Source organism: Nymphalis io, chromosome 18, assembly GCF_905147045.1.
Source record: "Nymphalis io chromosome 18, ilAglIoxx1.1, whole genome shotgun sequence".
NCBI classification, from domain to species: Eukaryota; Metazoa; Arthropoda; class Insecta; order Lepidoptera; family Nymphalidae; genus Nymphalis; species Nymphalis io.
Genome location: NC_065905.1, coordinates 1,000,187 through 1,026,562, shown reverse-complemented (window position 1 = coordinate 1,026,562; position 26,376 = coordinate 1,000,187). Strand labels below are relative to the sequence as shown.

At 35.1% G+C, this 26,376-nt stretch overlaps 2 protein-coding genes and 1 pseudogene across 2 annotated transcripts; 1 reads left to right on the top strand and 2 right to left on the bottom strand.

The window, feature by feature from the left end:
- Positions 1-1,185: 1,185 nt before the first annotated feature.
- LOC126775242 (uncharacterized) lies at positions 1,186-8,989 on the bottom strand. Its single transcript, XM_050497040.1, has 6 exons — positions 8,761-8,989; positions 4,317-4,462; positions 3,205-3,933; positions 2,799-3,065; positions 2,450-2,713; positions 1,186-2,073 (listed from the first exon to the last, which is right to left on the bottom strand). The coding sequence occupies exons 2-6, from the start codon at positions 4,419-4,421 to the stop codon at positions 1,861-1,863; spliced, it is 1,578 nt and encodes a 525-aa protein (XP_050352997.1). The 5' UTR covers positions 4,422-4,462; positions 8,761-8,989; the 3' UTR covers positions 1,186-1,860.
- Positions 8,990-11,176: 2,187 nt separating this feature from the next.
- Positions 11,177-15,035, top strand: LOC126775650 (cytochrome P450 3A19-like; annotated as a pseudogene).
- A 4,440-nt stretch (positions 15,036-19,475) lies between these two features.
- On the bottom strand, positions 19,476-21,425 carry LOC126775649 (cytochrome P450 6B1-like; the record flags this gene model as incomplete). Its single annotated transcript, XM_050497713.1, has 2 exons — positions 19,476-19,499; positions 20,133-21,425. Coding segments are annotated over 2 exons (1,317 nt in total), but the record flags the coding sequence as incomplete, so codon positions are not given.
- Between the last annotated feature and the right edge of the window lie 4,951 nt (positions 21,426-26,376).

Genomic DNA, 26,376 nt, shown 5'->3' with positions numbered 1-26,376 from the left:
AGGCATTGGTGCATTTTCAATATTAAGATATGTAACATTATATTAAACACCGTTTTATCGGTTAAAAGACACCATTATCCTTTATAACCAATTCCAATTAAAGAAATAAACGTTCTATTTGTAGTACATAATATTAATCGTACGCATTCCATGGCTTATGGCTCTAGTACATTGTGCACTAAAAACAGTTGTATTCCACTTACCTTCAAATATCCCCTTCAATTTTTACTTCTAATGTTCCGATAACAGTTTCGCCAACACTCAAAATGCTAATTTTCACGAATCCATAATGAATACCATAGATTATTATTTATCATCGACCAATGGTATCTCAATTAAATGTCAAAGTTGTTAATTTGTTGTTGCTACTCTGTGGTTGGCATAAAAATAATCAAACGCTTTTAGTATTCGAAAATTAAAATTACCCATTCCGATTACGAATAATGATTATTGAAAGGGATATCGAATACAATGCTTCTAATTTTAAATTAAAATTAATACATGTTTTTGTGTGTACGCCCTGACTGGTCGTATGGCAACGGGGTTGCGTTTTTATTTGATTACTATCCGGGCCGAACCGGTTTATACCGAATACTAAATTACTTATCGCCTGATAACCAAATATTTTCGTTGTCTTCGTAAACACAATTTAAATTTTCTTTATTCTTTTGAAAAATAATATGATTTCATTATAAGCATGAATGACTCCAAATATTTATCATTGCAAAATTCAAAGCGCCATATTATATTACTGTCAAACGCTAAGATTAAGGCAACAATTTATAATACTGGCTTATAATTTAAATACCAATAATTGTTCTATATTAAGGTTTTTTAGTAGTTATTATCAGTTCAAGTAAATTGACAAGTTAGGGCTTTATATGGATTGAAATATAGTGTTAATGTTGATCAAATTGTTTTATTTATCAACCCTCTAGTTTATATGGATATTAATGGCGGCATTTCATTGAGTGAGCCAGTATGATTATAGGCGCACGGGACATAACGTCTTAGTTACCAAGATTGGTGACGCATTGACGATATAGATGGTTAATATATTTAAAGTTGCAATGTCAATGTTCTAAATAAATACAACAGAGTATGAGTCACCACTTTCAATGAAACAATTTTTACATAACAATCGTTTAATATAAATACATAATTATTTAAATACACGTGTGACACGAAAAGTTTTCAGAAAAGTACGTCTATAAGTACAAAACACGTAAAACATCTGAACATGAAGACAATCTTATAATTTTATAGATAAGTATATTATTTCACAGCTCGACATATAATCTCACCCTGTGTAGGGGGTATCGATAATAACTTGGAAGAAGTGTAAATTGAAAAGCGAATACAAGTGCTTAATCCTAATATTGAAAAAAATCCAGTCGATTCATTTTTTTTTTAAGATTTCTGGATGTAGTGTTTAGTTTTAGACAGCTTGTAAACTACATTATAAACTTGTTCATTTCATTCAAATCTACTCATTCAATATAATTCAATCATTAATTTATTTATTCTATGTACAAATACGTCCATTTTCCCTAAATAATCTTACATTTAACAGCCAACTTTACGAGTAAGGGTCTAAGCCGTGATAGAACCCTCTCGAGCCGTAATTGCGGTTCGCAAATACAAAATCAAAGATTGAAATTCGATTCGATAAAAGACTCGACGATCGAAAATAGTCATCAGTTACACGTTCGATTATCAAATATGCGAATCGCAATCGGGACACGGCTTAGAATTCGGAGCCGAGTCGGTAACGATATCGTATAAAACATGTTAATTTAGAACGTTGCAAGCGACGTCCTCCTCGTGCTGAGCGAGCGGAGTTCCGCCCGCAGCTCGTCGTTAGGAGCGATGTCGCTCGGTGCGGCGAATGCGCAGCTCGAGCGTCACTTGAGCGGCGATGGCCGAGGCGAGGGCGAGGGCGAGCCCCGCCAGCTGAGTGCGCACACACAACAGCGCGCGCGCCGCGCACGCGAGCGCCAGCCCGGCGTGGCGCGCCGCCAGCGTGGCGGACCACGGCCCGCGCCAGCCGCCGCCGCCCACGCATATACCCGCCTGTGCCGACAATAGATCCATTCATGTTTTTATATTTCTATTAGGGTAAAGTACGCATATTAAAATAATATACGCATATTATATTTTTCGGCTGTAGGTGTTACAACATTATGCATAATCTTTACTATATTAGGATTCATTTCCAATTTTAAGCCACCACGGCTCATATTTGATTATAGTATGTCGGTTGCGTAATTAATTAAATCTAAGTAAAAGTTAAAAATTTTAATAATTGTAATCACTTCTTTTGAAATCTTCTTCATTTAAGTTGACTCGAGGAATGTAAAATTACACAGATTCTGGTATATTTCGAGCCAACGAGGCCCTTTTTTCTGCGTCGGGGGGAGTAATATGAGTCGTTGAAAGGCTTGCAAACCTGTAAAACGTCCCACAAAGCGGCACAGGCGCCCCACGCTGCAGCAGCAACGGCGGGAAGAGCCAAGTCACTTCTCTCGGCGCGCCAGCGCAGGAGGGCGAGGAGCAGCGACGCGTGCGCGGCGGCGCCGCCCACGGCGAGTGCGACCCGCCGACCGCGCGCCGCCGCCATGCTCAGAGTCGCAGCGGCTAGAGCCTGCAGCGCTCCAGCGCCGCACAGCGCTCGCCACGCACCGCTCCAGCCCCCGACGCACACACCGTACCACTAGAGGGTAATGGTATAAATAATACATATTCTAAAACTAAACGGGATCATAAACGATGCCTTCTTCAATTTTTAGTATTATTACCTTAATATATGACGTATAGATAAATCCCTGTTGAAGACCGATAAAGAGTCCCATCGGCGCACCCAGTAATGCTCGAGGATCCTTAACTATGGAGCGGGCATCTGGAGGCGGAGCAGGTGTGGAGGCGGCGCCGTACAGGCCCAGGCAAGCTGCGGCTAGTGTCAGTGTCGCCCATAGTGCGACAAGAATTCGACGACCTTCAGCGTTTAAAGAAGATCCCAGCAAAAATTGAACACCAGGGCATCCCGCTGATCCACACGTTTTCTCCTAAAAATTACATTACATATGTTTGGTTAAGGAAAATTAAACAACTTATTAAGTATATAAAAAGATTATAGCTAAAACACACATTAAAGCACACATTTAGTTAGTTTATAATTTGGAGATATGTTACCGATACACATACCTCATAATCGTCATCCAAAGAGTATTCGTCGGACCATTTTGTCACGGATGAATTATCTATTGATGTCGATATAAATTGCAATGGCGACAGATTTTCAGGCCATAATATCAACGCTCCTCCAAGTAAAAGTGATCCAAATACAAGACCTAAATCTTGTGCCGCTCGAAGAGCCCTCAATCCTCTTCGTAAAGCTATCTTTCTTCTGCACTCATCGCCAGCCGCCTGAGCTAAGGAGGTCGCAGACACGGATAAAGCCAGCGACATTGGAGAAAGCGTTATGCCAGAAATGGCGTACAACGGTAGTAAAATTGACAAAGGTGTTGCTATTGTATGCGCTGTGAGGAGGATGCAAACTAGGATATGTGCTGTTGTTATCACTATCCTCGTTCCCGATTTTTGTAGAATAAGAGGAGAAAAGGGTGCTACTACTGCAGCTGCTGTGTGCATAATCGCGAGTGGCATTGCTCCGGCTTCTGCGCCTGCAAAAGCTGTGAAAGGTAGCAGGGCTGTCGAGCACAAGCCGCTGGCTACACACAGTAAAGTGAAACGAGTGACGAGAGGTTTCGGTATCTTTGGCGGTTGTCTGGTAATGAGGCGACGAACGGAAGCCGCTCCTACTGAGGAAGCAGCCGAGTCCCGTCGCCGGTTGGTTACAGCGACAGGAACTTTTATCGGTGCCTTCGATTTCCTCCATGGCCATTCTTTTTTGCATATCGTGTTTACTGGTATCTGAGGAAGACATTTTAATTATTAAATACAGTTATGTCATTATTCTTCATCGTGAGCAAGAAACGTGTCGGTTTGTGTAAGCATAGTACGAATGGATTATCCGTTTTACTGACGAGCAGCTACATAACCTCTTTAAGAGAAACGCGGTGTTTTTTCTTATCTTGCCGTAAAACTCATCGATATGAGCATTGACAACACTCTGAGAGGCGAAGAACCTAAGCTTGAGATCAGCATCCCAAAGCTATTAGTGTAAAGGAAAAAAATATCTTTCATGATTTTTCAGATAAAGCCGATTGAGTATTTACCTCTCTTTTGTTATCGCTTTATTTTGTATTGTTTTCGTTACCTATTTTTTTAAGTAAGTGTAGATAAAAGTCAGTTACCTGAGTAATGACAGTCCGGTGACGGTGTGGATCGGACACGGTCCGGGCCGCGGTCCGGATACTTTGCGGCCGCGTTCGCTCCGTCAGATCCGGTAGGCTGCCCATACGACCATCCGACTCTTATCAACATCCGCTCATTTATAATTCTAGAAAAGGTAAAGTTTTTATTAAACTTTCAAATTCTGTGAATATAAAAAAAAAAAAAAAATTGTCAAGTTCCTTAGATTCGCATTCCTTACTTAGCCGGTGGTAAATCAAAAAGTATTAAAAATGCTTGTAAACAGAATGAACGTTTTAATTTAAATCTGTGGCGGAAACCGTAAATTAACGCTATTTTTTTAATAATAAGCAGTCAGTCAGTCCTATTAAATTTGAATATATTTGTATAAATAAAGAGCAAGCTCTGCAAGGTCGCTGTAAGTGTTTTATTTATAGCGTCACGTGCTGAATAGAACAAAGGTAGAGATTAGGTGTTATTTCGAATACATCTCCCTAGTCTATAAAGTTCTATATAGAATAATCTTTTGTTTGACTGCCTCGTTGGTTTAGTGCCTTGATATAAGGCCGCAGACCCGGAGATCCTGGATTCAATTCTCAGGTCGGGCCCATGAAAAGTTATTGGGTTTTTCTATAAGAAAATTCTCAGTAGTAGCCCGGAGTCTGGAAATTGTAAGCGTGTACACTCCCGTGCCTCGGAAAGCACGTAAAGCCGTTGGTCCTGCGCCTGAACTCTTTCCGGTCGTGTCGGGTTGCCGTCCCATCGGATTATGAGAGTTAGGAAATAGAGACAGCACCTGTGTTGGCGTTCATACTTGTGCACTATAATATCTCCTGCGTAGTTGGCTAATCTCTCTTGAGATTGGCCGCCGTGGTCAATATTAATCTTTTGTATATAACGGTCGTAACGGAACTTGGCTCAGTCAAGATATTTTGTATGAAATATAAAATATTTGCAAAACACGTAATTTTATTTGATCAGTAGGACGATTCTGTACGAATAAAAGAATTCTGTAAAAAAAAAGAATAAACTCGAAACATACTTCAGAAAACAGTTGTGAAATGTTAGAAAGTGATATGCGATATTGGCCATTATATTTTTTATTTTTTATAGTATATGTAGGCGGACGAGCATATGGGTCACCTGATGGTAAGTGGTCACCAACGCCCATAAACATTGGCATTATAAGAAATGATAACTATCGCTTACTTCGCAAATGCGCCACCAACCTTGGGAACTAAGACGTTATGTCCCTTGTGCCTGTAATTACACTGGCTCACTCACCCTTCAATCCGAAACACAACAATACCGAATAGTGCTGTTTTGCGGTAGAATATATGATGAATGGGTGGTACCTACCCAGACGAGCTTTCACAAAGCCCTACCACCAGTATACAAACCCCTTCCTCCAGTAATAGTATAGTAATTACATTTCAAGAATACATTCCATTACAAGAATAGTTTTACATCAGTGTTTTTTCTCTTTCTTTCTCATACTCTACTTTCTCATACTCTTTCTTTTTTATAATCACAAATCGAAATCAGTATCTATCTAAGGGTATCGACATATTTCATTATATAAAGCATTTACAAAAATTGAATGTGGTTGATCGTATACCAAACGAGAAATTCCGGCGAAAGACGAAAGTCGAAGATATTGGGAAGCGTTACGAGGTTAAAGTGGAGATGGGCTGGACACTTGACTAGACGGGAAGATGGAAGGTGGACTAAAATCGTCACTGAGTGGTGGCCTAGAGAAGCAAAAAGGCCAGGCAGACCACCCGCTCGATGGTCAGACGATTTTAGGAAAATGGCGGGTGCTCAATGGATACGACTATGTCCGGCAGTGGATTAATGTGGGCTGAATATAATGATGAATATATTTACTCGATATAATATTTTTTCATGTTATTCAAATAAAATATCTAATAAACATTGTTCATTAAATAAATTACATATATAATAACAAAAATTGTTATTTTATATTGAATTCAACAGATACGACACAAGTGTTTTAACTGCATGTTAACGAAAAGTCCATGGACAAACGACATTACACGAATCTTCTAATAAATTATTCGTAAACTCGAACTGAATAATTGAAACCAGCAAGTCGTTCATTCGATGAATTTTAGCAACTAATTATAATACAACCGATGTTTAATCAATATTAAAGCATTACACTTTCTTTTGAAAAGTCTGTGGATAGACAATAGTGCACGTTTCTCCTTATAAATTCTTCGTGAACTTGAACGGAATAGTTTTCCTTTAAGCTACAAAGTTGGAGCCATCTTCCTGAACTAATTAAACACGCCAAGGGTTGCATACGATGAATTTTGATAGCTAATTATTATAACACGGTCTGGACCAATGCTTATTCAACAAAGAAGCTAGTTATAGAACTAAGAAGTTATGCTTACTTATTGACAATCAATAAAAAAACTACCACTTGCTCGGATAAGAACACTTGTATTAGAGAGAACAATCAAAAGCATAGACTTTTATAACAAAATCTGATGAAATCGAGTATTCTGTTCTAAAAACGTATACAATACCCCTCAAAAGAGTTACCGCCTAAGAATTGAGTAACGGGCGTAATGAGCTTGAGTTTTTCATGATCGTCATATTAAAGCATTTATGAATGAAGCTTTGGTATATGAATTATAATAAATTACAACATCCTTAGATTTATTACAATCCGAAATATAATTATTAAATAAAATTATATTTAATTAACTAATTATCATGTCAATTGTAATACAAATTTATATTATCAAATAAAAAATAAATATGCAACTAATACTTATTTTGTAAATGTGAAACTATATTTGTAGGTATGTTTGTTACTCAATACTCAATACAAGGTTAAGGCCTTATAGAAAACAGAAAAAAGAAAAAGTAAAGATTGATTGCGTGAGAGAGAGATCAAATGTGACAGATATATGTGACAAATACGGTGCGTGAAAGGGATGAATATAAAAAACGGACATCGACGCCTATATAGATAGAATAAAAGTCCATAAAAGAATAACTAACTTTAAACCTTTCATAATGAACGAGCATTCATTATATTAACAAACGATATTTGATTAGATCAGCGATTAATTTATCGTTTGGTTAATATTTTCGTTCTAAATTTGAAATTTTGGTAATTAAATTATTGGAGTAAAAATCCAACAAATTTAAAGACATTGAGTTCCGATTAAATTTGCATAATTTCATCATATATTATAATAATTATTATCACAGCTATTGTATCTGACAATGACAATGACTAATGTATAATGATGAAAAATTAAATATACATATAAACAATTAGAAATAGTCAAACATAATAAGTTATTTAGATTTAGTTACTTTACAAGATCGCGACAAGCTCGAGATATTTCGTCGTACAATCGGATTCATAATTTACTTGTATCTATGCATATTTTGCAAGAACTTCTTTATATTGTTTCGTTCATCATTCATTCCATGTATTCAGTGAGCTCACATAGAATATTTGCGTGCCTTTAGAAAACATATACAGCAAACATTCATCATAAAATATTAAATCTAACCGGGTTTTTGTATTATATATTACACAGTGGTAGAGCTTTATGTAAACTTTTTCAGTACCATCACATCACTAATTTAGCAACGAAAACAAATAACAATAATTATCTGTTTAAAAAACAAAACCGACTTCAAAATAAAATTCGAGCCCGTAAAAAATGGTATTTTTTTCAAAATTTAAATAAGACCAAAGGTATATACCCTGCCAAATACAAAAGAATGTGTAGTTTGTTATAGTGTTAGTTCTAGAATATATTAATAAATATAAACAAACCCTAGTTTATAACAATAATATTATATTTTCACGGTTAATAGTGGGGATAGTAAATTATATTTCTCACAATGCCAAGTCTAAAGTGACCACTTTGCACGAGGTACCTAAATTTGCCCATCTTCTTTTTATGTTTTAAAAAAAAAACTTTATAAATAGTATGACTGAAATATGGCCGTGTCATTTACGAAAATCAATTGTTTTTTTATTCTTATGTAAATTCTCTAAAATTTAAATATCGAATATACATATAATAGTCTTACACGCAAAATTATTATATGTAACTAACCTTTTATTACTATAACGTAAGATTCGTACAAATTGATCACATTTATTCAACAGATTGATAAGAAGACATTTGTTAATTACCAATAATTATTAATTAGTCCAATTACAAAGTGGAATATTAGCAATATTTTCATAATTAGCTGTATCTTTAAGGGTATTATAAAAGGTATTAAAAATTGGGATCTTTATCTACTGTATTTCAATGGTATATCAAAGAAAATATTATATGCATATTGATTGTGAGCAACTTTATGTATTTTTGCTTCGTCTGTGCTAATTTACAATAATTCTATATGTTCCGTGGTTATTTATATAAAAAAAACGGTACTCACATTAAAAACGCCTTTATCGAAATCCATTTCACGTTACATTCAGAATAATTTTCTTCCGTCCACCGTATAATATTTTTACAAATTTATTTAACTCCATATATGTCATATATCTATAACAGTAGGTTTTCTTAAACTAATAGATATGTCCGGATATAAACGATATGCTAGTATTTGAATAAAATATGTTGGTAAATAATTCTCCCTTTATACATCTTGTCGTTTGCGGGTGTCCCTGATAGGAACATTAACGTACTGGCCGTGGAAGCAAACCAGGCGATATTGGGTGACCATAATTTTCATGTATTCTGTGGATTTATAAATATACCAATTTAAAATATTAAGCTGAGCAAACTATTTTAATATGTCTGACTATAGTTTTTTTTTTGTTTCTAATGAATTTGCTAAAAGAAACGGTTGTACAGCATGAGTTTTGCTTTATTTTATTGTAAATTTTATTTCTTATTATTATATCTTCATATCATATTTGGTAACATTTATCGTTACGGTCCATATCCTATTTATTTAGTATGTTCGTATTATGTAATTTGTGTGAAAGATTGATTTGACATTAACCTTTGCCGACTGCCTGTTTAAATAAAAATTGCCTATGTACTACAGCTGGGCTATGGTCCACTCTCCTTTTGAGACGGTGTGAAGTCTACCACGTTGGTCGTATGCGTGTTGGAGGATATACATGTGGCCGATATTCAGCAGCACGAGTTGAATTATACACAGAAATTAAACATGTGCAAACTTAGTGGCGCTTGCCACAGACCTTTAGATAATTTTCGGTAAAGTTTTACGTGTTCCAATATCATAATTTTAATTTATAATTTTAATTAGAGTATGTTTTAATACATAACTTATATTATGAAATGAGTTAAATTAAAAAAAAATACCTTTTTTATAAATATTTATAAGAATTATATAATAATTTATTTTCCTGAATCTTTTATAACCGATGGTTACATTACTTATCTGGGTGCCAGGGGAGATGGCTGGCTTGTTTGCGCATGCGCTTTTGTGGACGACAATCAGATGAATTGGGCAACAAGAATACATTAAAGATGAGAGTAACATGTTAGTCTCGACTCTTGAACATTCATCTAAATGCCGTCCGATATTTCTTCGGAATTTCAAATATGAACAAAGACCGTCCGTCTTATTTCAAAAACTAACTATCTAATATATATAGACAAGGGCAATGTCCGATTATATGATTTAAGAAAATAATTGTAGGAGATTTTAGGTTTGGTAATAAAGAGGCGCCTTGAGAAATTAGTTTTTCTTTTTTATCCAAAATGTTTTATCGATCCGCGGAAAATAGCTATGCTTTAGGGATTAGACAAAAATATCTCATTGAAAACTTCTGAAATCTTTTGTGCTTGTATATAAGCAATATTAATGATGCTAGTATCAGTCACCACTATTGTCACTAGTTTTGTGGTATTAAAGCTTTTATCCTATTTATTTAGTCGTGTGATGCCAATGATGTGTTAATGCACAGGCTTACCAAATTATCTCGTGATTTGTCAGGTGTTATTTACGTCGCAATTGTCATTCGTTGTGAAGGATTAATTTCTTTTTAATATGTCATAATAATTTAAATTATTAAATAATTTTCGGATTCAATTTTATTATTCTGTAGTAGGTATCACGCTTCATTTTATTTTTTTAAATATTTTTAATTATATTAAATTTATGTTGGAGCAGAATATTGCTATGAAATTAACATCAGGCTATTTTTTTAATTAACAAGTTAGTTGCTTGAGCTCGGCAAGTTTCTTTTTTGCTAAATATATTGTTGCAAAATAAATGCAAGCAAAAAGGTTAATTGAAAATACATGTAGTGGTGACGTCCTCTTGCCATGCCAAGATGAAGTCAAGGCGGCCATTTGCAACGGTTAGCCGATACTCGGTATAGCTTTTCACCATGACAACGAGGTAAAAGTCCCTTGTTGTCATGGTGAAAAGTACCAAAGCAAGTTAAATAGAACTACAATACGTGACATACGGACCTACTACGCCAGTTAAGTTTTGTTAATTAATGCATTACCGTGCAATTTCCCACTAATTAATTTCTACAATAAGAATAAACGTCCCATTAAAATCCCCTCCCCCTTATAACAATACGTACACATTTTTTGCACTTACATGTTCAAATCTAACTTAGGCCTGTAAGCATTAATAAGTTAGTCAGACATTGATATATTCTTAAATTATTTTTTTTTTTTTAGTAACAGCCTTTTAATGTCCCACTGCTGGGCTAAGGCCTCCTCTCCCTTTTGAGGAGAAGGTTTGGAGCTTATTCTACCACGCTGCTCCAATGCGGGTTGGTAGAATACACATGTGGCATAATTTCAATGAAATTAGACACATGCAGGTTTCCTCACGATGTTTTCCTTCACCGTCAAGCACGAGATGAATTATAAACACAAATTAAGCACATGATAATTCAGTGGTGCTTGCCCGGGTTTGAACCCACGATCATCGGTTAAGATGCACGCGTTTTAACCACTAGGCCATCTCTGCTAATTATTTATTTATTAATTGATTTATATTTTATTATTATAAAGTTTCTAGTGAAATAATACTAGTGGCTTACAACAACATTAGTATGTTGTTGTAAGCAACTTTAATATTTTTCCAAATTGTTTTAAATGTAATTTTATTTATTTGTTATTCTATAAGATGCTTTGTGTCAGTTTTGCATGTCGTGGTTATCTAAGCTTATATGAATGTATTTTATCGAAACATAATTCAAAATCCGTATATAATATTCCTTTTCAGTTCTGCGTACAAAGAAACGCAATTTCGATCGCCCGAATAACAGGAAATTGGATAGGAGTCGAATAAATTCATTTTCCAGAAAGGTTTTGTGGCAAAAAAATGAGTCCATCGGAATCTCAGAATTATGATTGATTGTCAAGAGTAGCTTTTTTATGACCATTTTTTTATTAGTTTACATTGTGCATTAATTAATAGAAGTTTGAATCTGGCATTGTCATCTAATAAAATCGTTAAGAAACATTTGTGTGTTAACAAATATTACAATACTCAAGATAACCTCACAGATAACTTATCTAGAGAATGAGACAATCAAGTCCCCTAAATCATTTAAATTAAAAAATATAACGTTATTTTATGGTAGACCAAAATTAGCTTTGTGAAAAAAATATAAAGTGAGTATTTTTTATGGTTGTTCTTCTATGGTCAGGCCGGGGTCTCCATAATTTAGCCACTTAATTTGAATACATATATAACATTAGAAAGATAGATTATAGAAAAATGGTTAGAACTCGCGAATCTTAACCGATGATCGTAAGTTCAAACCCGGGCAAGCAACAAACACTTTACAAAAACATTACAAATTTAGTAAATATTATCTACTTATGATAAAACTAATGATGAATTAATGGATTAAAATTTAGTATCGATTCGTTTCTTGTGTTAATGAGTTCATGTATTTGTACGAGAACAACTAAGATATACACATAATTGTTACGTATCGTATGTACGAGGGTCCAGATGGCCCAGTGGTTAAAACAAATGAATTATAATTGAAGTTTGTGGGTTCTAATCCAAGCATTACTTTAAGTGTGGTTTATTCTGTGTTTTAAAATTTACCAGCTGCTCGTCAGACGTCACACGGGTTACTTAGAATTTAATTCCATGCTTATTTTTAAACATTGAGATAAATATTTGTCAACCGATCTATTTATCTGTACTCGTGCTAATCTATGGTAAAACACACCTCTTCATATTTTTAATGCATTTATTTAATGCATAACTAACGATTAATCTCGTCATATTTCTAGCTCAGGTTGGAATTGCAAAGTATAAAAGGCGTTAATCATCTATGTTTGTTTACACAAATTGTTTAAAATTAATGTCATCTATTTTATTTACATAAGTTACATCGATAATGAATTCACAAATATATTATAATATATAAATATACATTCATACACGTGGAATATTTTTTTTCTGTGTGAACACATTACATAAATGTATATATCTTTATATATATTTATATTTACTGGTGGTAGGGCTTTGTGCAAGCTCGTCTGGGTAGGTACCACCCACTCATCAGATATTCTACCGCAAAACAGCAATACTTGATATTGTTGTGTTCCGGTTTGAAGGGTGAGTGAGCCAGTGTAATTACAAGGGACATAAAATCTTAGTTCCCAAGGTTGGTGGCGCATTGGATATGTAAGCGATGGTTGACATTTCTTACAATGCCAATGTCTAAGAGCGTTGGTGACCTCTTACCATCAGGTGGCCCATATGCTCGTCCGCCTTCCTTTACTATAAAAAAAAAAAAATCCGTAACAGCCTGTGAATGTCCCACTGCTGGGCTAAAGGCCTCCTCTCCTCTTTTTGAGGAGAAGGTTTTGGAGCTTATTCCACCACGCTGCTCCAATGCGGGTTGGTAGAATTCACATGTGGCAGAATTTCAAATTACAAATGTATATATACCTAACAATATTTTAATGAGTACAAATAACTTAAATAAAATTCTAAAATATCTTATACAAATTTAAAAATAATTGCACGAAGTATGTGGCCTTCTTTATTTTATAATTTGGGCTTAAAACTATTCGATGAAAGAATTGTAAGTTTTTTCAACGACTTATATACCAAAACTACTGGAAGTCGCGTTAAGGATCGAAGTACGAAAAATGATTTCGTAGCGCTGCTTTCGAGCTGGGAAAATGAATATATATAAATAAAATAAATATATATAACAGGAGACAGACTCGGCGATAACAAAACTGGTAAGAAAACTGCAGAAAGAATTGAAGTAGACAGAGACCTTCTTGTGGCACAGTGCGCAATATACTTTTCGGGTGATTTCAAAACAACGTCGACTACAGCAAACAAAACAAAGATTTCTCTTATACGAAATGCCAAAAAATAAAAATGCGCAATATCGAGTTATAGAAGAAGTTGATAAATACTTTGATAATCACGGTGTTATTAAATACGAATATGTTAATGAAATGCCGTATGTTGAGGCATGTATTGAAGAAGCACTTCGTCTCTATCCTGTTTTGGGAGTATTAACCAGGGAGCTGATGAGTAACTACACGCTCCCAACAGGTCTTCAATTACAGAAAGGTTATTGCGTGCACATACCGGTTAATCATATTTATCGTCATCCAGACTACTTTCCGGATCCTACGTCATATCGTCCGGTTCTTTGGCGATGAGAACAAGAAAATCAAACAATTCACCTTCATGCAATTCGGTGAAGGTCCAAGAGTTTGTATTGGTAAATATTAAAAGTTATTTATACTAACCTATATATTTTTATCACAAAATATAATATACTAGCTGCTCTGCGAGATTCCGCCTATAAAGGTTATAGGATATTTAACATCACAGCGTTGGACTATCAAATGCAAAAATTCTTCACTTCAGAGATTTGCTCATTAAAAAGGAATTTATAATATTAGTATGGATTTTCTGAGAAAAGGAATTTTTAATAATTTCATTATACTGTGAGTGGGAATCGTGTGGTAGGAACAAGGTATTTAAAAGCCTCCTACATATATAATTATATATTATCTTTTGGCCAAATTATGATTCAAATTATCATCTTTATTTAAACTGCTGGTTCTGTAAACTCATTCAATTTCTTTGTCAGAACTGACTAATTTTAAAATTAAAAACATTATATGTATTATTTTATATTACTATATGACTGTGTTTTAGATGTGATTTTTATAGAGCAATACGTTCAGAATAAAACAAATATTAGGTCATCAAATTTTGGGAATGGATTACAATGAAGCCATATATATATATATACATATTTTTTTTATATTCATCAATTATTATCTTTAAGAATTCAGATAATTTGTTATATATATTCTATCAGCATAAAATAAGAATAATATAACGTATTAGTAACTTTAATTCGACATAAAATTGAGAGGTTTATATGTTAAATCTAAAATGACCGAGTGTGTATCATTTTTTTTTAATTTGCATTTTGTATGAAGCTCAAAGTTAATGCTGTATTTCTTAAGTTCGACTTATGTATTATTGCTGTGAATGAATTACGTCTTGCAATAATTTGCGTTATTATTTTTTCAGGAATTCATTTTGCAAGAATGGTGATGTATGCAGGCCTCCTGACGATATTCAAGAAGTATAGGATCGAACTGGCTGAGAACATGCCACAAACTTTGAAATTTAAGCCGGTGTCTCTTGTAACTCAAACTACGATAAATATTTTTCTCAAATTCATTCCTCGTGAACTTTGATAAGAATAATTGACCTTTGAATAATGATAATATCGATTCTTTATCATTGTTAAAAAAGCATAATTGTGTTTTATAAAAATGAAATTTTGTATTTCTGTTTAAAAAAAAGAATAGGTCCTCAGTTCCTTGGCGGTTCTTCCCGGTAGAATCGACATTCTGAACCGGTGTTTATTTGTTAAGATTTATTTGAATAAAAAATATATTGATTTTGATGATTTTTGAGTAGCATATTGAATCGCGCTTTCGTTGCACTGTAATATTTACAATTGCCGCTTACTGACAACTGTCATACAGTTCATTATAACAAAATGATATTAATATTATATAATATTAAATATTTATTTTAAAGTATTTGGCATTTTACGATTAGTTGAATTATGTGCATATCCAATTACACAAGATATCTTTTTCGCTATTATTATAATACGGAAGTGATAATTAATTGTTATAAATAAATGTTATTCATTTATTGTAATTTGATACGACATTATCCCGAGCGATTATGTAAGAACAAACACGGAACTAAACGGTGGAACACTTGAAATGTCAAAAAGTGATATGCGACATTTATCTTTATAATTATAACATTTCAGCAATACACGCATCAAAATTGTATATCGCTATAAGTCGGTTGTCAAAAATATGATTGCTGTTATGTCTTAAAAAAATATTCATAATATATTTGATGATAATAGAGCGAAAGTTTTATTATAAGATTTTTTAGATTTTAATAAACTATGGGAGAGAGGCGCACACCTTAAAAGTATACCTTATTGTTAGGAGATAGTGCTCATAATCATAACCATCAATGTTTAGTATTTGTAAATATAGATATGGATATTTATATTTTTATAAAAGTCATTTCAAAGGAACTTTATGAGCCGCCTTCATTTGTTCGAAAATCAGCTATTCAGATCGAACGAGATTGCTGAAAGCAATAAGAGCGCCTTTGCGTATATTTATACCATAAATACGAAAATAACTCTCTCTGCTGTCACGCTTTTAAGGCTTAACCACTGAACCCATGTTGAGAAAATGTAGTATGCAGCAAGCTTGAACCCCATGGACGGACATAGGATACTATGCCTTAATTAGACCCTCTCCCCTTAAAACGCGGGCGAATACTAGTTGTATAATGAACATTTGAATAAATTAACTAACTTTCTTTATACATAAACTTGTGTGCAATAGATCTATAGGTATAAATATTTCTTTTTTTAAGATACATAGCAATTACAATTAGTAAAGTCCCTAATTCTTGAGTTAAAAATAAATACGTGTTACGGAAATCAGTTTTGGTATTAAACTTTGCACGATAGTCAAACGTACGTATTACCTGTCGTACGATTTTAAACCACAAACACTAAACAAATTTACACCATTAAAAGTATGTAGTACGCAAAAACACGTTTTGTTGCGCAATCGCGAGTATATTTGCGCATGTTTGTATGTGTGTTACTTATAACTTATTACTTAAGTAGTAGGATTTTCGTTTAATTGTAATTTAAATTATTTTATGATGATATTATGATATGATGATGAAGATGAGCTCAGATCTATATGATCAATCATATTCAATATGGTTCAGCTTATGCTGGATACTTAGGTTAAACGCGCCCAGGGGTATATGTAAAGCGCGCCGATTACCGTGCTGTTGCCTATAGCATGTTTTTTATAGCGAACGCGTCGTCGCGTATATTTTTTTCTCATTGTTTTGTTAAATTTACACTTAGTCGGTTATTTTATACTAAGTACTTATTTATAAATACGCGTTTCAGTACGTACGCACGTACGGGTCGGTGAAAACCAATAAATACTTATATCCTACGAAAATAAAACTAAAAATGTTGTATATACAGATACATTATAAGATTTGAGGTCTTTGTTATATTTCTCAGCCGATATTTAATAAGCTATAAAAGGTAAACCTGTAATGTAGCAATCTGTGCCTAAACTCTTTATGGTTATGTCGAATTGCCATCCCATCGGATTATAAGAGATAAGGGAACAAAGAGTGCACCTGTGTTTGCGCACACACTTGTGCACTATAACATTTCCTGCGCAGTTAGTTAATCTCGTTTGAGATTGACCGCCGTGGCCGAAATCGGTCTGGAGGACTAATATTTTTTCAACCTGGTTCAGATTGCTAGTATAGTATTTATCTACATAAAACGTTTAATATAAATATGTTATATATTTTGATAAAGGAACACTTTGAGGTTATCAAAGTTGATTTTTTTCCCCTTTATGTTAAAAAAAATGTTCGTTCAATTCGTAAAACATGAAATTATAATTTTCTCACCAAATACATCAGCTTATTAAGCGACATCTAAAAAACTATACAGTATTTTAGATAAAGTAAAGTAAAGTAAAAGCTTGTGAATGTCCCACTGCTGGGCTAAAGGCCTCCTATCTCTTTTTGAGGAGAAGGTTTGGATTTCCACCACGCTGCTCCAGTGCAGGTTGGGGGAATAAACATATGGCAGAATTTCAGTGAATTTAGATACAGGTTTCCTCACGATGTTTTCCTTCACCGTAAAGCACGAGATGAATTATAATCACAAATTAAGCACATGAAAATTCAGTGGTGTTTGCCCGGGTTTGAACCCACGATCATCGGTTAAGATTCACGCGTTCTTACAACTGGGCCATCTCGGCTTTTGTTTTTTTTTCATATCAACCATATATAGTGTGTGTCCGGCCTGGAAGTATAAACTAAAATAATTTGAAAGTATATCATTACTTAAGTAGTTAGCTAGTGCGTGAAACCGACAAAAAACATTACTATTTTTATAATGTTTATATTTTTATAATTACGTAATTATGTTAAAAAATACATTAGACGAGTTCGTTTTGCGGGTTCATTTGAAGGTCTGTTGGCAATTTTGTTTTGTTCGGCTTTAATAAAAGATATATTAAATCCGGTTATAATTTTATGTGTATAAAAACTTCTTGCTTGTTTTTGTTCGTATCTTATGCGTCTTAGCATCGTTCGTTTAGAATTATTTATTCTATAAATGCTGTTGGTAGTTTTGGTTGGCACTATTATTCAAAAAAGTTTGATAAATATTTGCAATGTCCATATTAAGGTAACCTTGTAATTTATAATGATTGCTATTTATAGGGCAATGTTGAATTTTTAAAGAAAACACCTCTGTTACCAAGTTCGACTACATTACTTTTAAAAAGTGGGAAAAATAGAACTAAAAAATAGATGACACTGTTACAGGCAATATTTATTTACTGTGTACATTCATGATTCACATTTTACATATTTTTAGACGGCATGTTTTTTCTATAAATTTTTGATGCCTATTTTGTTTTTTTTTTTTTTATTTTAATTCTAATAACTGCATAACAGTTTTACACTATAGCAGTTATTATTGAATATGATGGTTTAAATAAATAAAAAAAAAAAAAAAAATATCTAGTATAAAAATGATTGTAAACAGTGATAGATTGTTATTTTTTTATAGTAAATCTCGATCAGTATACAACGATTTTTATAATTATGCACAAAAACATTTGCTGTTTAGACGTAAGTATATAAGGAAGTTTTCTCTCGGGACAAGTATACCTAAGGGAAATTTGAAAATGATCCACCACACATACTTTATTAAATATATATAAAACAACGGTTTTAAGGTGCATTTGCCTTTAAAAAAATCGATCAGAAGTCTTTAAGGCCAAATGTGAAATTATCAAGTACATGATGATAACAAATGCAATGGGCTTAATTTTCTGAAACGCATGAAAGTTCCTTTAGTCGTAACAGATTTTATTAAGGACCCATTTAATATAATAATAATAATATCCTGCGACATTTTTCACACGCGGCCATCTAATCCCAAATAAAGCTTGTACCAAGTCTGTACTATGGAAACTAGACATCTGATATACTACATATAGTATTTTTCTTTTGTAAATACATACTTATATAGATAATTACACCCAGACTCAGGACAAACAGACATGTTCATGCACACAAATATCTGTTCTGCGTGGGAATCGAATCCACAACCTTCGACGTGAAAGGCAAGCATCCACTTTCGTCGTCTATTTAACTATCATGTCTCTGTTGTGTGTCTATAGCATACATTTAAAGCGGGTGATACTCCTAAGCACAAGTACTTATACTATATAATGATATTATGTACCTAAATCTTCTCCGAAACGTGATGCAAGCTCCGAGGCGTGATGCTATAACTTTTATGAATATCGATTCAGATAGGCATTACAAAGAAAAACGTATTTGTATAGTTTATTATTTATTTATATGTATAGTGGTTCTTTTTATTTAAAGGTCACGAGGTATAAATTTAACATGTACGATTGTTGATGTCTGCGTCACAATTGTCACCGGTCTCATTTTCAAACTTAACGGCGTGTCTGCCAGCTCGATCCTATATTTCCTGAATATCGTCAAAAGTCCAGCATACATCACCATTTTTGAAAACCGAGCACCTGAAACGAGATAATAGTTTGTTTTATTTATATTGTTTTTTTTTTTAAATATACGATGATGTAGCAATTTTTCTTATCGTATTATCTGATGAAGAACTTAAAAAAAATTATGAAAAAACTACGTACATACGTAGATAGTAAACAGTTAGTTAACGTATGAAACTTGATATATTTCTAGTGGAGTCACACAATACGACTTTGCGGAAAACATTAATGTTAATTTACTGCGTTGTAGACTAATGGCTAGTTTGTAAGGTGGCAGATCTAGAGATCTGCTTCTGTTAATATATTCTCATTCGCAATACGAAGTTTGTAAGCTGGTAATGTTATAAATGCTCTGCCTCGGGAAGCACGTTAAGCGTTAAGCGTGAATTCTTTCAGGTCGTGACATTTTGGCAACCCATCGGATTATGAGAGTGATAGAAAACATATTTCTGCTGTATTTGCGCACACAAACGAACAAAATAATATCTCCTACGTAATAATCTTTTCTCCGGCACCTTATCTTTCATAAACTTAATTTAAATTACATATTATATTTTAAATGTTAAACTTATCGAAAAGGAAATGTTCGATTGTAAATGATTATTTTATATAAATAATACGAAGAATGTTTACAATACCAATACAAACTCTTGGTCCTTCACCGAAGGGCATGAAAGTGTATGGTTTAATTTTCATCTTCTCATCACCGAAGAATCTTTCGGGTTGATACAACATAGGATCTTGGAAGTAGTCCGGGTGTCGGTGGATATGATGAACAGGTATATGAACACGATCTCCTTTCTGTAGTCGAAGACCAGTTGGCAATGTGTAGCTATGCATCACTTCCCTGGTGAGGTTTCCTAACGTGGGATAGAGACGAAGAGTTTCGTCAATACACGCTTCAAGATAAGGCATTTCGTTTAAGCATTCATATTTAATAACATCATATCTATTAAAGTATGCGTCTACTTCTTCTTGAACTCTGTCTTGAGCTCGTTTATTTTTTGCTAATTCGTAAAGAAGATAATTTAGTGTAGATGATGTTGTTTCAAAACCAGCTCCAAAGAAACTCGTGCACTGCGCTACAAGTAAGTCTTCATTTACTTTTATTCTTTCTATCCTCTTGTCACTACTTTCAGTATTGCTGAAACTGTTTCCGCTTAAGTAGTTTTCTTCTTCCCAGCTTAAAATTAGACCAAGAAAGTCTTTCTTCAGAATTCTCTCCTTTTTTCGATTTTTACGGGCCTCGGCAAATAATTTGTTGAAAAATAATTCAATATTCTTATCAAACAACTTAAAACCCAATGCGTAAAATAAAGAAGGCCAGATGGATCGAGAAATTATTTTCAAACCTGTCATGGTTGATGTGTCAAATATTTGTTCTCCTAGGATTACAAATGGGTTTACACCTTTATCTCTCTTCAAAGTGTTCGCTCTTAGACCGAATACACAATTAATAATGCATTCCATTGAATATCTCGCCAATAATGATTTTGAGTTAATATTCTCTGATATTTTTATTTCTTTTTCAAGAAACGTGTCCATTTCTTCAGCACACTCCTTGATCCTTGGGAACATATTCTTTAACTTCACAGACGTGAAAAGTGGAGTTAAATTCTGTCGTAATACTTTCCAATGATCACCTCCGTTGAAAAATATGCTTGTTGTTACAGCTTCATTGTAAGCATAGTCTGTATTTTCTCTGCCATTGAAGTAATAGAAATCCTGTGCCAAAACTAGTTTTACAAGCTTAGGATCTTTGACGACGAGAGCTGGTGCTGTACCATAAAATACGCCGACGTACGGCTCGCCGGGGAACTGGTCACAAATTTCACTTGTTACTATTGGCGCACTTTTTCTAAATAGAATATAATCACTAAAGTTGCCAAAAAGTAGTCTCGGTTTCAGATATGGAACATTTCTCATTTTCCAGTAATCATTATATTTTTTTAATGATATATGAAGTTTATAAAAACATATAATAACGATAAATAGAATTAAATATAAAATTAAAATCATGGTTCACGTTACGTGCGACTCAATTAAACTCAATAAATGTATGACTCGACTTGGTATCTGTGTAATGTCTATTACAGTGCTGTCTATCAAGGTCTACGAATTTAATATATAAGATAATTTAATCATAAGGCAAAATGAATAGGAATTTCAAACCTATTATAATGTTTAATTTTTTAGTTTTCATTATTAACGATCCGATACGAAAATAATTTTAAACTTGAAGTTAACTTTTCTTTCATCAACACTTTAACACTCCCAATGTTGAAATATATAAAATAAGCTGTTTTGCGTTTAACAAGACTAATGTATAAACAAAAAAATGTCATATACGTAACATTTTAACATAACATAGATATTATTTTTGATGACTCTTTATAATGTAGAACTGAGACTTATTTTTACATAAATTATCAATTCAAGTTCATTCAACATATTATAAAATGTTATGTCACAAATCACATAGTATAAAACAAAGTCTTTTTGTCTTAACGCGATAAACCAAATGGATTATCATACAGTTTTCACCAATGGACAGAGTAATCCATGCTGAATCATGCGATATAAGGATTGATTAATATTTCTTACGGTGCCAATTTCTATGCTCGGTGGTGACCATTTACTATCAGGTGGCCAATTTGTGTTATAAAAATATATGTGTATATTGAATGTCTAAGGTCAAGGCGACTGGTAGCATGCACAGCGATCCCGTGACGCTCCGAGAAACGGTGAGGGTACCGCTGGTATTTTAGTGGGTAGTGCGGCGCCTTCAGTGCCGAAAAACGTGTAAAATAAAATTTTCCAGCGCAAAAAGGGCGCTATTAAAGACTTTAATTTATCTTCATTATTTGATACACCGTACCGTATAAAGCGACTGAAAATGGCAACGTATAATGGACGCTCGATGAGGCTGGACCATCACCTCGCCGAATTAGAAGTAGAGTTAAGTCATATAAACTGGCATATACTGGGGTTATCTGAAGTCCGAAGACAGGGGGAGGACACGATAACTCTAGAGTCCGGTAACTTACTCTACTTCCGCGAAGGTGATAACCTCTCCCAGGGTGGTGTCGGTTTTCTAGTCAAAAAGGATCTCATTAGCAGCATTGTGGAAATCAGTAGTGTGTCGAACCGGGTAGCGTACCTTGTCCTAAAACTTTCCGACAGGTACTCCCTGAAGGTTGTACAGGTATATGCGCCAACTTCAACATACTCTGATGATGTGGTCGAAGCGATGTACGAGGACATCGCAAAGGCCCTCAACGACACCTCGAGGGCCCACTACAATGTTGTTATGGGAGACTTTAATGCTAAAGTGGGAGTACAAGATAGCGGTGAATCGAAAGTCGGACCTTACGGCTTGGGCTGCAGAAATCACAGGGGGCAAATGCTGGTAAACTTTCTCGAAGCGCAGGGGCTTTTTTTGATGAATTCTTTCTTTCAAAAGAAGCCTCAGAGGAGGTGGACCTGGCGAAGCCCCGATAACGTGACAAGGAACGAGATAGACTTTATCATTTCGAATAAAAGGCACATATTTAGAGATGTTTCAGTGATCAACAGGTTTAATACCGGAAGTGATCACCGCTTGGTTCGAGGCACTCTAAATATCAACTTAAAAGCCGAAAGATCGAGAATGATAAGGTCTACTCTCCGACCTACCATGCTCCAAGCTGCTCAAGGCTCCGAAAAGTTCCAAATGGAACTTCAAAATCAATTCACCGCGTTGGAAACCATAAGCAGCATTGATGAGAGAACCGACACGCTGGTCAAAATACTGCAAAACACATCCCGCAAGTGTTTTCCGCCACAGAGAAGAGACAACGCACCAAAACTCTCTGCTGAGACACTCGAGCTCATGAGAAAACGACGAGAACTACCATCGTTTTTGTCAGATAAGGCCTTAAACCGAACAATAAAAACGCTGACGCGACACGATCTCTGACGCTCCAATACCCGTGCCATCAAGGCTGCGATTGAGCAAAATCGGGGATCGAAAGTGTTCGCTCGCAAGTTTGGGAGGCCGCGTCTGACAAAACTTAAAACTGAAAATGGTGGGGTCGTTACCTCTAGGCCTGAGATTATCGGAGAAGTAGAGAGGTTTTATGGGCAGTTGTTCTCTTCAAGATCGGATAAACCCGTGGGAATCAGTATTGATGACCAGCGCGCCCCTCTTATGCGCCATTACTCCGAGGAGCTCCCGGTCGTTGACCAAGGAGAGATTAGGGCGGCTCTAGAACAGCTTAAAAACAACAAAGCTCCGGGAGATGACGGAATCACAACAGAGTTGCTTAAGGCAGGCGGGACTCCGGTCCTGAAAGAGCTAGCAAGCCTCTTTAATTCCGTCATCCAACATGGCAAGACCCCGGAAACGTGGAGCGGGAGTGAGGTGGTACTGTTTTTCAAGAAAGGTGATAAAACCCTCTTGAAAAACTACAGACCAATCTCCCTCCTGAGTCACGTGTATAAGCTGTTCTCAAGAGTCGTCACGAACCGTCTCGCCAGACGACTTGACGAGTTCCAGCCCCCAGAGCAAGCCGGCTTTCGATCAGGCTACAGCACCGTGGACCACATCCATACTGTTCGGCAGATTGTGCAGAAGACCGAAGAGTACAATCAGCCGCTGTGTATGGCATTTGTGGACTACGAGAAAGCCTTCGACTCCATCGAAACCTGGGCAGTGCTCGACTCATTGCAGAGATGTCATATCGATTGGAGATATATCGAGGTACTGAGATGTCTGTACAACGCCGCTACAATGACTGTCCACATCCAGGACTGTAAGACGAAAGCGATCCAACTGCGCAGAGGGGTGAGACAGGGGGATGTAATATCCCCGAAACTGTTCACCAACGCGTTGGAAGACGTTTTCAAAACGCTGGATTGGACTAGGTATGGAGTCAATGTAAACGGCGAGTACATCTCACACCTTCGATTTGCCGACGATATCGTCATCATAGCAGAGTCGCTGGAACAACTCACCGAAATGTTGCGTAGCCTAGGCGAGTCTTCCCGGTGTGTCGGTCTCGGTATGAACTTGGACAAGACCAAGGTCATGTTCAATAGGCATGTCGTGCCGGGACCGATATACGTCGAGGGGAAACCTCTCGAAGTTGTTAGTGAATATACCTACCTAGGACAGATAATACAAGTCGGTAGGAACAACTTCGAGAAGGAAGCCGATCGAAGAATTCGCTTGGGATGGGCAGCATTTGGCAACCTTCGTCAAGTCCTCAAGTCGTCTATACCGCAATGTTTGAAGACGAAAGTCTTCAACCAATGCGTCTTACCTGCCATGACATACGGTGCCGAAACGTGGACACTAACTGCGGGACTAGTCCACAAATTCAAAGTCGCTCAGCGTGCTATGGAGCGAGCTATGCTCGGAGTATCTTTGAAGGATAAGATCAGAAATGAGATTATCCGGAAAAGAACCGGAGTCACCGACATAGCTTGCAAAATTAGCAGGCTGAAGTGGCAGTGGGCTGGTCACGTATGTCGTAGGACCGATGGCCGTTGGAGCAGACGAGTCCTAGAGTGGAGACCGCGAATCGGCAAGCGCAGCGTAGGGCGCCCTCCAGCCAGGTGGACCGACGACCTTAAGAAGGTGGCGGGCACCAACTGGATGCGGAAGGCGGAGGACAGGGAGCTTTGGCGCACCTTGGGAGAGGCCTATGTTCAGCAGTGGACAACGATTGGCTGTTGATTGATTGATTGATTGATTTGATACACAAATAAAATACTTTTATGTGGAATTTACTATACCCATTTATTATAATAAGTTCTACCACCAAACAGCAATACATAGTGGAAGTTCAGATTCGAAGGAAGGGTGATCCAGTGAAAATACAGGCACAAGGGACGTAATATCTTAATTATATGTTGATGATGCAATGGCGATTGAATATGTTACCACTGACAAAATAAGGAAACTATCATATTAAGTTATTTGTTCAGTTCTCAAGGTTACTGACATCACGTCTCGAAGTTTTTGTTTTATTAATACTTAGCACACGAACATGATAAAATAAAGTATACCTACTTATTATAATTTAAAGGAATCCCATATAAAATTTATTTTATTTATTTTTATTATATCTGGGAAACAAACAGTACACGCCACATATACTACACAACAAATTAACTCGATCACACACCAATCAAGTTTCCACTCAAAACTAATTCATGTATGACAGTAAACAAGCAATTTTGTAAATTACAAATAATAATTATTAAGATTCAAACAGTTAACAACAGCAAAACAATATTATATAATAAAAATTAAATAGATAAAATAAAAACATTGAATAAGTTAACAAATGCACACAAACTCTTTTTTTAAATGTATTGAGCGTACAAGAAAACATGTCCAAGGCAATAAACTTCCTATTGTAGCTCTTACAAGAGCGATATATAAATTCATTTTGAGCATAATTGGTTCGAGTGGAGGGTAAGTGGAATAAAGCACTATTGCGTGTGTTCACTTTTTTACATCTAAAGTGAATTTTGCTTAAAAGATATGGACTATCACTCAAGTTATGAATTATTTTAAATAAAAAACTTTGATCTCGCATTGTACGATGATCCAGTAAGGACATCATTTTAGGTGGATTTTTGTGGACTAAATGTTTCACTCTAAATCGTTTTAGAGTGAAACATTTAGAATTAAGATATTTAACAAATTTATGTTGAATTTTTTCTATTGTATCAATATAAGTTTTATATTGTGGATTCCAGACTACAGAACCATATTCCAGCAATGAACGGACAAATTAATTATATAATAGGACAAAGGTTGTGTCATTTTTAAAATCCTTACTAACCCTGAGTATAAAGCCAAGCATTCGAAATGCCTTGGCAACTAAATAATCTATATGGA